At 38.9% G+C, this 15,779-nt stretch overlaps 1 protein-coding gene across 1 annotated transcript; it reads right to left on the bottom strand.

Annotated features, from left to right (window-relative positions):
• Positions 1 to 182: 182 nt before the first annotated feature.
• LOC135587861 (O-fucosyltransferase 36-like) lies at positions 183 to 6,559 on the bottom strand. Its single transcript, XM_065079677.1, has 3 exons — positions 5,028 to 6,559; positions 827 to 1,076; positions 183 to 716 (listed from the first exon to the last, which is right to left on the bottom strand). The coding sequence occupies exons 1-3, from the start codon at positions 6,413 to 6,415 to the stop codon at positions 540 to 542; spliced, it is 1,815 nt and encodes a 604-aa protein (XP_064935749.1). The 5' UTR covers positions 6,416 to 6,559; the 3' UTR covers positions 183 to 539.
• Positions 6,560 to 15,779: the final 9,220 nt, after the last annotated feature.

Genomic DNA, 15,779 nt, shown 5'->3' with positions numbered 1-15,779 from the left:
GCTGATCAATTGAACAACATATTTGTCAAAACAAAACAAAAAACCCCAACAAGGACTAGAGCTTGCTTTGCCCCGAGCAATTCTCACGGAAAACAAAGAAGAAGCAATAAATAATAGCTGAATCGAATGCACACACTGTTCTTTCAAGCTTTGGGTATGCCATGACAAACATGCAGGACAAATAGAAGAAAGATCTCACTATCTACTCGGTTGTAAGAGAACAAATGGAATACATGATTTCACTGCATACAAACTGTTCTTAACAACTCCATTACTGGGCACTCTGATAAACATCAGGTTGGCAGACACAGTAGTTTTCATCCTTCATCAGCTTACAAAAGCTTTTCCTCAGCTAACCCAAAAACAGATCTTTGTCGAGATGACAAAATGCTCATAGTTTTGGTTTCTGTCGAACATATGGAGGCCAGTAAAAACCAAATGCTCGGATTCACACATCAATGTACAGGGAATTACTCAGGAACAAGGATGGTTGCAGTTGCGAAACAAGTCACAATAAGCAGCATAGAACGGGTCTCCTTTCACTCGTTTTCAGCAATGTAGTTTGGTAGCTCACCCTGGCAAAGGTACTCATCGCAATGGGAAGCAGATTCCCAGCCTCTACGAAGTCTAATGATATCCTCGGTGAATGTTGAACCTGACGATCCAATAAAAACGGTAGACAAAGCACAAATTGTCTTGTCCAGCATGGCCTCAACCTGCAGGCAATAAGAGACTCGATCAAATAAATGAATATGTGGAGTACAAAGAAATATTAACTTATCTTTTTATAGTTTCATGTTTGAAACATCCAAGCAAAAAGGTTCACCTGACTATCTCCTCCTAGCCGATTTCTGTACAACAAGGCATCCCATTTTTCAGCACTATTATGAGCTGGCCTCTTGACCAGTGGAACTTGCTTGTCATTTAACACAACTAATGACTGGAGAAGATTTGTTTCGCTCTCAGCTGCATCTGTGGATAGATAAATAACTGGGGCATCGGCTTTCTCAACAGTCCGCAGTATACACTCTGCTGCCTGAGGAATGGGGAAAAAGCAACTCTCCTTTTTCACATTGCTGCAGGCAATTATTGGAAACAAAGGTCAGAAGATCATCACTTTCTTCACTTTACCACTAAGATTCAGAAATTTCACAAAATCTAACATACACCTCAGGTTTTCTCAGTTCTGCAGAAGCTAAAACTACACAAATCCCAACTAGAGAACTGAAAAGTATCAGCGGAAGAAAGCAGCAGAACATGCTTTTGAAGATTTATGACTGTGATATAAACCATCACTACATGAGATTGATCACTCTTAGAAGAGACTACAGCCATTGAGTTCTTTGTAACCCCTATGCAAAATGTTGAAGATGTGTGAAATTAACACACGAGAATGTATGTTGCTGAGTCTCAGCTACATTGAGTAATATACACTAAATTATCGTCAATTCCTTAATATGGACCTGACCCATACAAACAGTGGACTGAACTCGGTTGGGTCCAAGGGTCAAAGCATATCATAAATTATTTTTCAACCAAAATTCCAGGTCAATTTGAAAAACAGAAGAAATGTATACTTGATATAAACACAATTTGGCGAGCGGGTCAAGATCTTTTAACTTGGATCCAATCCATACACCCATTGGATCATGTTAAGTGGATTGAATTTGGATTGAGCTGAAAGGTCGAGGGTCAAGACTCCCGTCCCTAATCTATTTGCAACTTCAGAGACAAGTGTTTGTTAGTTACTTGTCCATGCCAAATAATTGCCAACAAGAATTTCCTTATGAGTGATGTTTGAGATCTACTTCCCTAAGCGTATGGCATCACATGCACAATGCAAACCTTATATATGATGTGATTTACTTTACTCCTAGTATTCTAGGATATTGCCAACAAGAATTTCCTTATGAGTGATATTTGAGATCTACTTCCCTAAGTTTATGGCATCACATCCACAATATAAGCCTTATATATGATGTGATTTACATTAATCCTAGTATCATGATATACTAAACATCAATTATTCATGATGCTACCACAATCACGTTTCACTTCCTATTCACTAAAGCCATTACCTTCTTTCAATGTGAGAATTAAATACTCAAAATGATTGATTTGTTCATTACGATGAACTAAAGTGAAGTTATAGTTCAATAAACTATGCTTTCCAGAGAAATTCTCAAAAACTCTATCAAATATGTTATACAACAACAACAACATCAACAAAACCATAAGTTCCGACTATTTAGGGTTGGTTACATGGATCTTTTGCCACCATTGAGATTTGTAAGATGTCATATATTTAGTTAAGTTTAGAATACTTAAATATTTATTTATAATTTTCATTAAAATCTTTTTAGGTCTTCCTCTACCTCTCATAGTATCACTAAAATTAATTATTTCATCTCTTCTGACTACCGTATTCGAAGGTCTACTTAGCACATAATGATACCATCTTAAATAATTTTCTCTCATCTTATCCTCTATTGAAGCGATACATAATTGTTCACGAATAAAATTATTTCTTTTCCTATCTTTCCTGATGACTTCACACATCCATCTCAACATTCTTATCTCGGCAATATAAATCGTTTGTATATGTATTTTCTTAACTGTTAAGCACTCAAATCCATAAAGCATTGTTGGCCTCACAAGTGTCTTATAAAATTTTTCTTTTAATCTCAAAGGTATTCAATAATCATACAAGACTCTTGACGCCGGTCATCATTTTAATCATCTTATTTTTACTTTATAAATAATATCTTCATTGATCTCTACATCTTGCTGAATAATTAATTCAAGATACTTAAAACTTTTACTTAAAGAGACTTTTTGTCCATTCAATTTAATTATATTCTCTTTTTTATTTCTATAATTACTAAAATTATATTATATATTCAGTTTTAGTCCTACTTAATCTAAAACCTTTAATTTTTTAGCTTGCCTCCATAGCTTAAGTTTATAATTAATTTCACTTAAGCTCTCATCAACTAAAATAATATTATTAATAAATAACATACACCATGAAGGTCTATCATGTAAGTGACTAGTAAGCTCATTCATTATTAATATGAAAAAGTTGAGACTTTAATGTGAATCCTTGGTGTAGTCCTATGCTAATAGAAACTCAATAGACACACTCCCAATAGTTCTAACACTAGTAGCTATATTATCATGCATATCTTTAATAACATCAATATAATTAGCAGATACATCTTTTTTTTTCTAAAACCCACTAGGAATCCTATCATAGGCTTTCTCTAAGTCAATAAAAACCATATGCAATATGAAACTCTTTCTCTTTCTTTATATTTTTCCATTAATTATCTTAATAAATAAATAACTTCTATAGTTGATCTTCTAAGCATAAAATCAAATTGATTTTTAGATATATTTGTTTCAAGCCTTATCCTACTTTCGAGAACTCTTTCCTAAAGTTTCATATATGGCTAATGATTTTAATTCTTTTATAATTTGAACAATTTTGTATGTCACCCTTATTTTTTGTAAATTGGCATTAAAAAACTTTTTTTCCATTCGTCAGGCATCCTTTCCAATCTCATGACTTTGTTAAATAAACTAATTAACCAAGCCACTCTTTTGTCCCATAAACTTTTTTAAACCTCAATAGGGATACCATTATGCCCTATACTCTTAGTTATTTTCATCTTCTTTAATATGTCTTTTATTTCATTAGCTCTAATTTTATGAATAAATCTATGATTATTAAATCTATCACTATTATTTATCGTTAAATCTAAGTCCTATGTGAAATATTCATTAAATAATTTATAAAAAATATTTTTTCATCTTTCCTTAATCTCATTATCATTAACAAGTATTCTTTGATCTTCGTCTTTAATGCATATGATATTACCTAAATCCTTACACTTCCTTGGCCTTAGCAATTTGATATATATCTTTTTCCCCATCCTTAGTACTTAATTTATTATAAAAATTATCATAAGTTTTATATCTTATCATACTAATTGCTTTTTTAGTCTCTTTTCTAGATTCTTTATATCTTTTAAATTTTTTCTCATTTATATAATTTTGTCAATCTTTGAAACATGATGTTTTGGTAAAAAGTGTGTTTTGAATTTCCTTGCACCACTATTAATCCTCTCTTAAGTTTGCACCTCTACCTTTAGCTTCACTAAGAGTCTTCTTTGTTAAGCTTCTAATTTTATTAGTCATCATAGTCCAAATAATATTAATATTATCCTCATCTAAATTCCAAGTCGTCTCCTTTTTCATCTTATTCTTAAAAGTACTTACATTATCATCTTTAAAATTTCACCATCTAGTCCTAATAAATTTTTCCATTATCTTTTTGCTTTTTTTTTTCTATAATAAATATTTAATACCATCAACCTATGTTAATTCATCAAACTTTCTCCGGGTATAATTTTACAATTGTTACAAATAACTTTATCTAGCCTTCTTATGAGAAAAAAGTCCATTTGACGACACTTGTGTTCGCTCTTATAAGTAATTCTGTGAAATATGTTGTCTTACAATAATATCTGCCATTAACTAGGATCAATACTGTATATGTGCTCTCATGTAACCAGATCCACTGGTTTGAAAAAACTGGCACGCAAACTAGGGTTGTATTCTATGCAGATTATTATTGAGTAACCAGCATTATATTGGAAGAGAAGGAAAAATATCAACTTTAGGACAATTGAACTACGATGATCATCTAAGTTTGTCAAAGCTTAATCATTTTGAAGGCAGTGACAGAACATGAGGTATACATTTACTCTACCAGATTGCAAGAAATATAAAATCAATGTAAAGAAGTAGAAAGCAGCATAAGCCTCTGAAAACAACATATGATCAGAATAACCTACGCATCGATCGCTGAGGTTACCAAGGACCAGTTACATTAATTCACCTAGGAAAGAGTCAACAGCATGACACACTTTTCAAGCTCACAACTACACCATATGCCACAAGATGCTTAATTCTAGTTAAGCTTTCAAAGAAAATTGGAAGTGGAACAATAACAGTCAACTTACCAGAATTTCAAGAACCCATGTCGACGGAAATGCAGGGCTATGAAGTTGCTCCCTAAGAAAGTCTGCACGAACCGCTGTGCTGTGAGATAAATGAGCCGACTTGGTTGGATCACCGTCCTGCATTTATGAGCAAGCGGGCCTCCTGGCTGCATTACCCACTCTTCTTCCACATCAGCATAGAACATATCTCCAATGGCAATCACCTCATCATTTGATGCAAATTTGGGCATAATGTCTCCAACAACCCTTTTCTTTTGTGTCTTCAACTTGGCATCCTCAGGCCAAGCAGCCTCAATCTTCCCAAGTGAAAGCCCCAAGTTCTTCAACCTCTTAGTGTGCTCCTCGTCCAGATAGCAAGGTGGTGATGCAATGTAGCAGATAAACCTATTGATCCTCATCTTGTTCTTCTTCATCTCCGCAAACTCTTCGAACGAGATGACGACCTTCCTCCCAAAGCACTCGTTGATATGATTGATATCCAAGACCCGGTCGTACTGGTAATCCACCTTGGAGCTCGGGAGGACCAGGATGCGGTCGAGAAGCGCCGCGAAGAACATGTGCTTCTCCAAGCAGATCAAATGGTTGGACATCTGGCCCGACAAGCAGATCGCGAACAAGAATCTGTCCTTCTTCGGCTTCCACTCGATCGTCCTCCTATCGGCGGGTCTATCCACCTTCCTGCACACACCGGTGCCAGGACCAGATACGTCGAAGCTACCATTCTCGTCCAGGACCTCCGACGAAAGATTCCCCAACCGGTGAGAGGAGAGCAGCGCCCCCTGGATCTGCTTGTTCAGCTTTATCTGCCGGATCAGCGTAGATCTGAACTCATCCATGGTCGACGCCGGAATTGCGGCATTTGGTCGATCGACCTTGCGAGATGTGGTGGAATTCGGAGACGAAGTGGAATTTGGAGCCAAGGAAGGAGGAGAAGGAAAAGAAGAAGCATCGGCGGTGGCTGTGGCTGCGGAGAGAGTAAGATTCCAAAGCCGCAGAAGCTCAGATTGCTGGTTCTTGAGGAGATAGAGAGCGTGGAGCTCGGCCTCCCGCATCCGGTCGCCGGCAACGGACGAAGAGGAGGAGGAGGCGACGGGGATGACGGAGACGCCCCGAAAGAGGCGGCCGAGATCGAAGGAGAAGAAAAGGAGGACGAGGAGCAAGGGGAGGGAGACGGCGAGGAGGTAGTGCTTGCTGGACCACAACCGGCGGCCGACGCGGGCGGGGAGGTCTCCGGAGATCTCGAAAGCAGGGTACGACAATCGGCGGCGGTGAAAGGGTTTTGCCGCGGCGGTGGAGTCGTTCTGGGGGACCAGGGTCCGGCGGTCCTCCTCCTCGTCGTCGGAGGAGGAGGGGGAGGGGGAAGCCGGGGGTGAGTCCCTCCTCGCCATGGGAAACCGGGGAGGAGGAGGAGGAGGAGGAATCGGGAATGCTAGCGGGCGGAGACGAGAAGACGAGGCAGAATGAAGGAGATGATTGCAGATGTCGGCGGGTGGAGGAAAGTGATGTCGTAACTCCCACCGACTGAGTAGGCGCTCGATACCTTTACAGTGAAACCCACGCAATGATTTGCTCATGTAAACGATAACGGGTCGGATTTTATTGAAATATCCATTCCGATCCGACCCACTTAAAAAATAAGGATATAAATAAGAAAAATACGTTAGTCGGGTATATTTAGACACTCATCTCAATCCAACCCATTTAAATCAGATTAATTAATAAAATAGATCATGTAATTAAATTTGAATATTTAAATATTATTTGAGTTTGTAAATTAGGATAAAATTCACGAATATTCCACCACATCAATTTGTACGTATAATTATATTTTGATAAGATGATTTTCTACTATTGAAATTTTTGTGAGGACTCTTTTATCAATGCATTCCCTCTCTCTCTCTCTACTGTATCATTCATTATTTGCAGCTACTCCAATTAATGGGTTGGTGAAGTCATAAGAATTAGTGTCACACGTCACATTTTACTACAAGTTTCCTGCCCGCTATTGGATCTAAATGGCATGTGAAGGTTCTGCTGCTGATTGGCCAAGTATCCTTTGTTATTCCCATACGTCAACTGGTCTCATTCTTCATAGACTTGCTATCTTTGTTCCAGTTGAATCTGTTCATCTTGTATCACATGTATGTAATTGTACAGATCTATGTTTACCTTAAAAAAATACAAAAGTTTATGTTGACTTGTTTGGGTCTCCATACTTATCGGCTTCTATCATACTCTTGAACCGGTCAAAGTAACCACGATTGAACATCATCACAATCTTCAATCTCTTTGTAATTTGAGACTGTTCTCAATCTCATGTCTTTTGGTATCTAGATGCGGACATGGTGTCATCTCATCCTCAAGTTACAAAACCATTCAAATGACCTTCATAGTGGTCGAGCGAGTGAGGTTGAGCTAGACCTCGGGTGAGGCATCTTGAGTCGATTGTGGCTTTTTTGTGGTGAACCTGAGATAGGTGCTCGAGACGATTCTTGGCATGACCTCATGTGGGACTTCTTATATTGGCTCAAGATCATTGCTTCCGCAACTATATATTAGTTAGCTTATTAGAGCATCTCAGGAATAATTGTAAGCGGCCTCTTCATCAATAATCAGAAGAACCACAAGGGCCTGAGGTCCATCAGATACCACCAACGAGGGATAAGCATCTTAAACCTATCGGATTTTATCCTCCTTCTACCTTATTCTAAGCAGTATTGCCGTGAAAGGCTTTGGGTGCATGTTCATGAGGAAATAGAGTTCAAATTCTTTCACTAGGCAATGACACCGAGAGCGCCTTCAAATGACTATACCATTCTCGGGTCGAGCCCCTTAGTTTTGTCAAGAATGCTTGACACATCAGAGTGTTTGACGTTCCACATTTAGACCTAGAAGGTTGCGATATGTTCCCTTGGGTTAGAGTTATCATTAAAAGTCTCCAACATCGGGAGGTGAAAGTTAGTCGAGAGGAGCTTCTCCTAGATGCCTTAGATAAATGGGGAGCTGCCTGAGATGGGGTCGTTGGCGTCCCCTTTTGAGTGCTGAAACTCCCCTTGCACCTTGTTTAGATGCTGATTCATTAGTTGCAATTGGGCCTTAAGTGAGTCGCCCATCGAGTCTATCGATTAGGTTTTTGACTTGGGTAGGACTGGCCTATGGTGCGGGGGTGAGCAAAAATTCACTATTAGGGAGTGTGGCGCTCCGACTGACATTTCTATTGGCCCAGGATAATCCAAGGGTGCCGATAGTAGATTAGTTTCGGGAGCCCCTAGGGGTGTTGGAGTGGAGGAGGGCTAGATTGTTGGTCATAGTTATGGAGGGAGCAATTGTTTGCATTATCCCAACTAGCATCTGCACTTGGTGTGTGAGGTTTATGATGGTCTTGATAAGGATAACTAGGTGCCCCATACTCATCCCTAGAGGTGAGAGCCCAGGGCCGTTAAATAAACACTAATAGCACCCCATGGTCTGGGCTAAGGTGGACATGTCCACTTATGGGAAGAAGGGTAATTGCCCTTCTTGCTTGAAGGTATTATGTATGGGTGGCGACACCTCCACGCTAGAGCACTCGTTGAGGGGGTTTGCAGGTAAACAGTCTTGTGACATTTGAGCCCTCCTTCTAGCATAAAAATATTGACACTTTGATACTGTCAACTAGTGGCCAACATAGTCTCATCTTATCCCGAAGGTGCAAAGCCATCTAGATGGCCCTCCCGGTGGTTGGGCAAAAGGGTCTCTGTTGGGAATGCATTGGCCGAAGTGGTTCTAAAGTTGTTTCGCGATTAGGTTGGGGTAGGTTCCAAACTCCTCGAGGGTTTCGCACAAAAGGTCGATGTCGCAGGGGTGGAGGGAGGAGGCGGAGGCGATTTTTCGACTTGATCCCTTCGACGATCGAGTTAGCTATGTGGAGTAATGAAGACATGGGGGTTTAGGGTATAGGGGTTCGATCTCTGTTTAGACATCGGTGATTGATTTTTATTTTTATACCTGAGAAGTTGAGAGGGCCATGGTTGATAGGCGGTTGATCTATACGTCCTCCTTCTATAGCTCGTTTATGTGGATGACTAATCAATATGGCTTGCTACGATGCATCATCAGCAAAGGACAACAGAAAAGGGCGCCTCTTGTCAACTCTGACGGTTGACAATGTTGAGTTGAATAGCTCCTTATGAGCTATATGCAGGAGCCGACGAAAGGGGGGCACAGGTCAGCTCAATCGTTCGAGGATTATTGCTCCCAACTATCAAGTCGTACCATTTCCCGCGGGTTGCGATCCACGATGGTCGATAAGTTGCTGCACCATCGCCAATCTAGGGGGATGACATGGGCCTTTTATCTTCTATATCAGCTTTTTGGTGGCGATCAGCTGGTGGACTGTCATCGAAATGTTTCCTATCAATCTGTCTCTGCATTTGCTTCAATTCTTAGGCGTTCTCACTTGACCTTTTAACCGTAACCATGCAACTTAAGTTGCAGATGCTGTTGTGGGGAGAAGAGATTGGTCTGCAAACAAAAAGAACACAGTCCTTTTCACTTCAGCTGCAGTGACCCATCACAACTTGCACTGTCCACATCACTTCCTCTTATTTTAGAGCTCATGCAGGAAAATTTCCCCATACATCTCACATCTTGGATATAAGAAGTTCGTATGATGCAAAGAAATATATCACCTCATGCAGTGTCAGAAACACGGTGACAATGAAATCTCTGCTACCCTACAGCTAACCACAGTGGACATCCATCAGATTTGAAGGAAAAGAAAACAAGCCTTCTACCAAACCCTGTCATGTTTTCTTTTGTGTATTACACAGAATACATCAGATATTACTACTGCAAACAAGGATTTGAGGCACGGGAGGAGCTCATCACCCTCACTCATGACCTGTGCATTTATCTTTGTATTTAGTATGTATATACAATCACACACATCAGAAACCTCGTCGTCTTCTCCGGTGTTCTTCCATGGATTCATGAGCAGGGGCTCACTGCTTCAGTCGCAATGGCGACGGCTGCGATTCGACGAGGATCGACCATAAGATATGCACGTCTTCGCATTGGCATGACTTCACATCCTCGTAGAGGATGTATATCCCTCTATCTGTCAGTGCAAGAGAAGTTCCAATTGTAACTTCTAATGAGGCAAAGAATTGCTCCAAGAATACCAAGTAGTCCTTACTGTTGAGCAACTATTAAGAATGATTTGTCTACACAAACAGAAGCATGAAGTAGAAGAACATTGACATACTCTTTTTGCGAGCAGAATGCAAGCGAAACCAGAGCTTCTTCAGAGGAGAGAAGAGGGACTGAAGCCACCCCATGGGAAGGAGATGAGAGGTGCGCTATTTCTTCATTGGTGATAGGGGAATGGAGAGGGAGAGTGAGGATGAGGGGAAGGGAAGTTGGAGGGTTAAGTAATAGGCTTGCTTGAGACAGAGGTGAAGTCTATGACACAGTTTCTGCTGCCACAAGAATTCCATGCTCTTACAGGACAATCATGGATTACATATTGTCTTGGTACCGTGTCACTTTCCACCTCCCACTCTTCTCTCTCAAGTTCTCTCTGTCTCACTTCATCAGGAAAGCTATTTCCTGCTTTCTACACCGTAAATCAATGGAGAACTTTTACATGCTGTGCTATGTTAATTTCTTTCGGATCAGAACAGAGGAGCAGCCTATTTTCCAATGATAAGAAACGAGATAAGCTAATTAGGCCCTATTTTGGCTTCATATCGTTTTCTTTCTGAGGGTTGCTCTGCTTCTAGAACTGGTCCACCATGCACGCAGAAGCACTGTCAACCTAAACTGGTAGTGACTCAGCATCGCGATACGAATAATGCATCAATGGCATGATTCCTCGTGTTGTCAGTAGGATCCATATTGAACAGAGATCACAGGAGCATCTCAAATTGTCAAGAGAGAGTTGGTCTTTGCATTTATCACATGACCATCTTTAGAGAACTTGGAGTCGCTTTTCTTTGAGAAGTACAAATGAAGGTTGAATGAAATGGCGTTTTCAGAATCTTCCAAATCCACACATGATTTGAATGCAGGACCAACCAAGACAAGAACACAAATCTTTTCTTATAACCATTTGCACCTATGCTTTCTTTGATGCTGTATTACTCATGGTTGCAGGAATTCGAAGAGAGGCTATTCTGGAGAGATTACACAGATCTTATGGACCAGTGATTTCTGTTCGTAGCACTTTGTTTGAAGATGCATGACCTCAACCTGTAACAAAATGATCTAGATTAATGTTGAGCATGGTTTTCAATCATTATAAATGTATCAAGGGGGTCTTATTGTAATTGTTGCAACTTGATCTTTGTTATAATAATTGTTGTCAGACAAGGATAATTATGTAGAAACAGGGTAAGTTTAATGCCAATTTAGAATGGAAATTTTATGCAGCTAAAATATGAGTCTCAATTTTTGGTCTCTAAAATGTATCATATTATCATAATTAATGTTAGAGCTAGTCCTAAAAAATTTACCAAAGGATGATTTTGACAACCCAACAAAGATAATAAAGTGAAAAGATAAAAACACCATATTTACGTGGTTCGGTCAATTAACCTTAACCTACATCCATGGACGAAAGAGGAACAAATCATTACTATAAAAGAGACTATTACAAATGCCTTAAGAAGATGTTCATAGGCCATAAAACATCCGAAAATATTAAAAAAAAAATCCAAATTATAAGCCCAAACTATTTAACTGAGTGTGGACTTAAACGCAAAGCAAACACTTGAGTTTTTCTTGTGGTGCATCTGACTTTAAATTCCAAGCCCTTATTTATAGTTTCAATAGGAGATAACAAGCCTGGTTTTCCCAATGTGGGACTATGGGACTTGCCAAACTAACAAATCTCCACCTTGGCATGTCTCAACAAAACTTGCTTCACCTTCTTCATAAAAGCCCCAACGGGCAATCACCAACAATGAACACCAACCAAGTCCAAGCACTGCTTGAACTTGTAAACTAGAAGAGGCTTCGTAAACATATTAGTTGGATTGTCCTTCGTATGAATTTTCTGAACAAGGACCTTTCCCTCAGCAATAGTATCTCATTTGCATCCAACAATTTTCTTACCCAAAGGCGACTTCATAAGATCCCAAGTTCTATTCCGATGGAGAGATTCAATTTCTTCATTCATCGCGATCAACCACTTAGCAGAATTATCACAAGAAACTGCATCTGAATAGGAAGTAGGCTCACCAACTTCACTTATTTCTTCTACAACAGACAAAGCATATGCAACCAAATTTGCATATCTTTTGTGGTGGTCGAATCTCTCCGTGGTCTATCCTTGGCTATGGAATATTGCTCTTCCTCTGGATTATCTGTGTCAGTAGACTCGGGACCATCTACTGGCATTCTTTGAGTAGAAGAGTTCGATTGAAAAGAATCAGACCTACCAATCTCAAGCTTCACCTGCTTCTGTGCACTATCATTTGTACAACTAGTAGATTCCTCTTTAGAAGATAACATAGATAATTCATCAAAATTAACATCTCTACTTATTACAAATTTTTGGGATTTGGGACCAGAACACCATAATTTGTACCCTTTCACCCTGAAGCATACCCAAGGAAAATATATTTTTTAGCTCGAGGCTCTAATTTTCCTTCATTTATATGCATGTATGTTGGACACCCAAAAATTTTTAAATCAGAGTAATCAGCAGGAGTACCTGACCAAACTTCCTCCGGAGTTTTAAAGTTAAGTGCTGCAGAAAGAGCGCGGTTAACAACGTAACAGGCCATATTAATCGCCTCTGCCCAAAAGTCCTTTATCAACCCTACATTTGAGATCATACACCTTGCTCTCTTCAAAAGTGTTATGTTCTTACGTTCGGCCACACTCTTTTGCTGAGGCGTCATCCTAATAGTGTGATGCCGAACGATTCCTTCATTTTTGCAAAATTCATTAAAGTCACCTTCACAAAATTCCATGCTATTATCTGTTTGAAGCCGCTGAATCTATTTACCTGTTTGCTTCTCAATCAAAGCCTTCCATTGTTTAAATGTTAGAAAAACATCATTTTTATGCTTCAAAAAATAAACCCAAACTTTCCTAGAATAATCATCAATGAACGTCAACATATACCTGGCACCACCCTTGAACATGAGCTGGACTCCAAAGGTCTGAATGAATATAGTCAAGAGTACCTATTGTTTTGTGAACTGCCGGAGAATTGAAGCTGACTCTTTTCTACTTTCCAAAAATGTAGTGTTCACAAAAATCCAGTGGCCCAGTACTTTGTCCGCAAAGTAGATTTCTTTTACTCAATATACTCAAACCTTTTTCGCTCATATGACCCAAACGCATATGCCATAATTTGGTAATGTCAGAATTAGACAATGATGATGATGAGACTGCAACAGAGCCTGTGATAGTAGTTCCCTGCAAAATATATAAGCTACCAGACCTACAAGCTTTCATAACAACAAAGGCACTTCTAGAAACTTTCATAACTCCACCTTCAGCTATGTATTTACACCCAAGGGCCTCTAGGGTGCCTAAAGAGATGAGATTTTTTTTTAAATCAAGAACATGTCTAACATTAGTGAGCGTCCTCACAATACCATCATGCATTTTAATTTGGATTATTCCTCTACCAACAATATCACATGCTGCATTATTGCCCATCAAAACAATTCCACCATTACAAGATTCATATATGGAAAACAAATCTCTATTAGGACACATGTGATAAGAATAACCCGAATCTAAAATCCATTCATTTTTAGACCTCGTCCTGTCATCAGTAGCAAAGAAAATATTTCTATCATTCTCATTAGCTGCTACATTAGCTTCAGCAGACTCAGTAGTTTTCTTAACAATTTTTTCCTTTTGCTTTAATTTATTTTTTAATTTAAAATAATCAGCCTTAATGTGCCCCATTTTATGACAATATCTGCATTCCAAATTTCTATATCTGGATTTAGATCTAGATTTAGATCTATTATTATCAAATTCTCTTTTATCTGTTCCCCCTTAACAACCAAACCTTCAGCCTGATTCTCTCTACTTTCCCTAATGATATCTCTGTCTATCTACTCCTTAGATTTTAGTGTAGATTTAATTTCATGATACGAAATTATTTCTTTTTCATAAATCATAGTATCACGGAAATTCTTAAAAGATTGGGGAAGAGAACACAAAAGTAACATGACCTTATCCTCATCATCAATTTTTGTATATATATTCTCTAAATCCATAACTAAGGAATCAAATTTATCAAGATGTGAGAGTATAGATGTACCTTCAGTTATCCGAAGCATATACAAACTCTACTTTAAGTAGAGACGATTCTCTACTGTCCTCTTCATATACAAGGATTTAAGCTTGTCCCACATGCTCTTAGCCGTAGTCTCCATAGCTACCTCCCGTAAAACCTCGTTAGAGAGATTTAGAATAATGCTGGATCGGGCCTTCTTATCCATACTCACAAAATCTTCCTTTGACGTACCATCTGGAATGTTCTTAGCCCCTTGTAGTGTCAAATCAACTCCGTCTTGAATCAGAATGATCTCCATCTTGAGTTACCACATGCCGAAGTTGATATTTCTATCGAATTTCTCGACAACGATCTTTGTTATTGTCATTGTTGCCAAAAGATCCCGAAACTATGCTCTGATACCAGTTTGTTAGAGCTAGCCCTAGGAAATTTAACAAAGGTAATTTTGGCAACCCAACAAAGATAATAAAGCGAAAAGATAAAAGCGACAAGAATACCAGATTTACGTGATTCGGTCAATTAACCTTGACCTACATCCATGGATGAAAGAGGAACAAATTACTACTATAAAAAGACTATTATAAATGTCTTAGGAAGATGTTCCTAGGCCATAAAACATCCAAAAATATTAAACAAGAAAAAATTCAAATTATAAGCCCAAACTATTTAACTAAGTATAGACTTAAACCAAAGCAAACACTTGTTTTTCTTATGGTGCCACTTGTGGTACATCTGACTTCAAAGCTCATACTCTTATTTATAGTTTCAATAGGAAATAACATTTTTTCGATGTGCTACTATGAAAATAACAAACTAGTTCAATTGAGGAGTGTGTTCTTTCTCCAACTGGATGGTCCGATGTAATGCAGCTTGAGTTCATCTCCATCACACGAAAGCATATGGACTCTGCCTTCATACCTTGATAGATCTTTCCAATTGAGGAGTGTGTTCTTTCTCCAACTGGATGCTCCGATGTAATGCAGCTTGAGTTCATCTCCATCACACGAAAGCATATGGACTCTGCCTTCATATCTTGATAGATCTTTCACTCCCTGTCATTTAAAGGTCATTAATGAAGATTTTAGCATCCCTAGGAGACTACAGCTGGGAATTGATCCATCATCCGATATGACCCTCCCCATGCTCGTCCAAAAGAGTAGTCTTCTAAAGAATTTTCTACATCTGAACAAGTTCAAGATAATAATGCTGTGGTAGCCGATCGATCCCACTGTCCTGTTTTCTTTCTTGTGATGATAGCTCAAATGAATAGAACTAACAGGATAAGTATATTTATTGTCTCATTTATGTGGAAGATTTCATCCTTTGTTAGTTTATTAGCAATTATTTACCACTATGCAGGAAGTCAGGACGTGCACTAATATCCTTCCAAGCACACCATATACGACATTTCAACAGCTTGGCTCAGACGTTTGCATCTTGTTGACGTCCTGCTTGCAGTCAAGCTCTCAAGTCAACAGTCCAGCTTCATTTAAGTCCCCATTAAT

Source organism: Musa acuminata, chromosome BXJ1-8 (assembly GCF_036884655.1).
Source record: "Musa acuminata AAA Group cultivar baxijiao chromosome BXJ1-8, Cavendish_Baxijiao_AAA, whole genome shotgun sequence".
NCBI classification, from domain to species: domain Eukaryota; kingdom Viridiplantae; phylum Streptophyta; class Magnoliopsida; order Zingiberales; family Musaceae; genus Musa; species Musa acuminata.
Note: the sequence above shows the minus strand (reverse complement) of the source record. Positions and strands in the feature narration are given on the sequence as shown.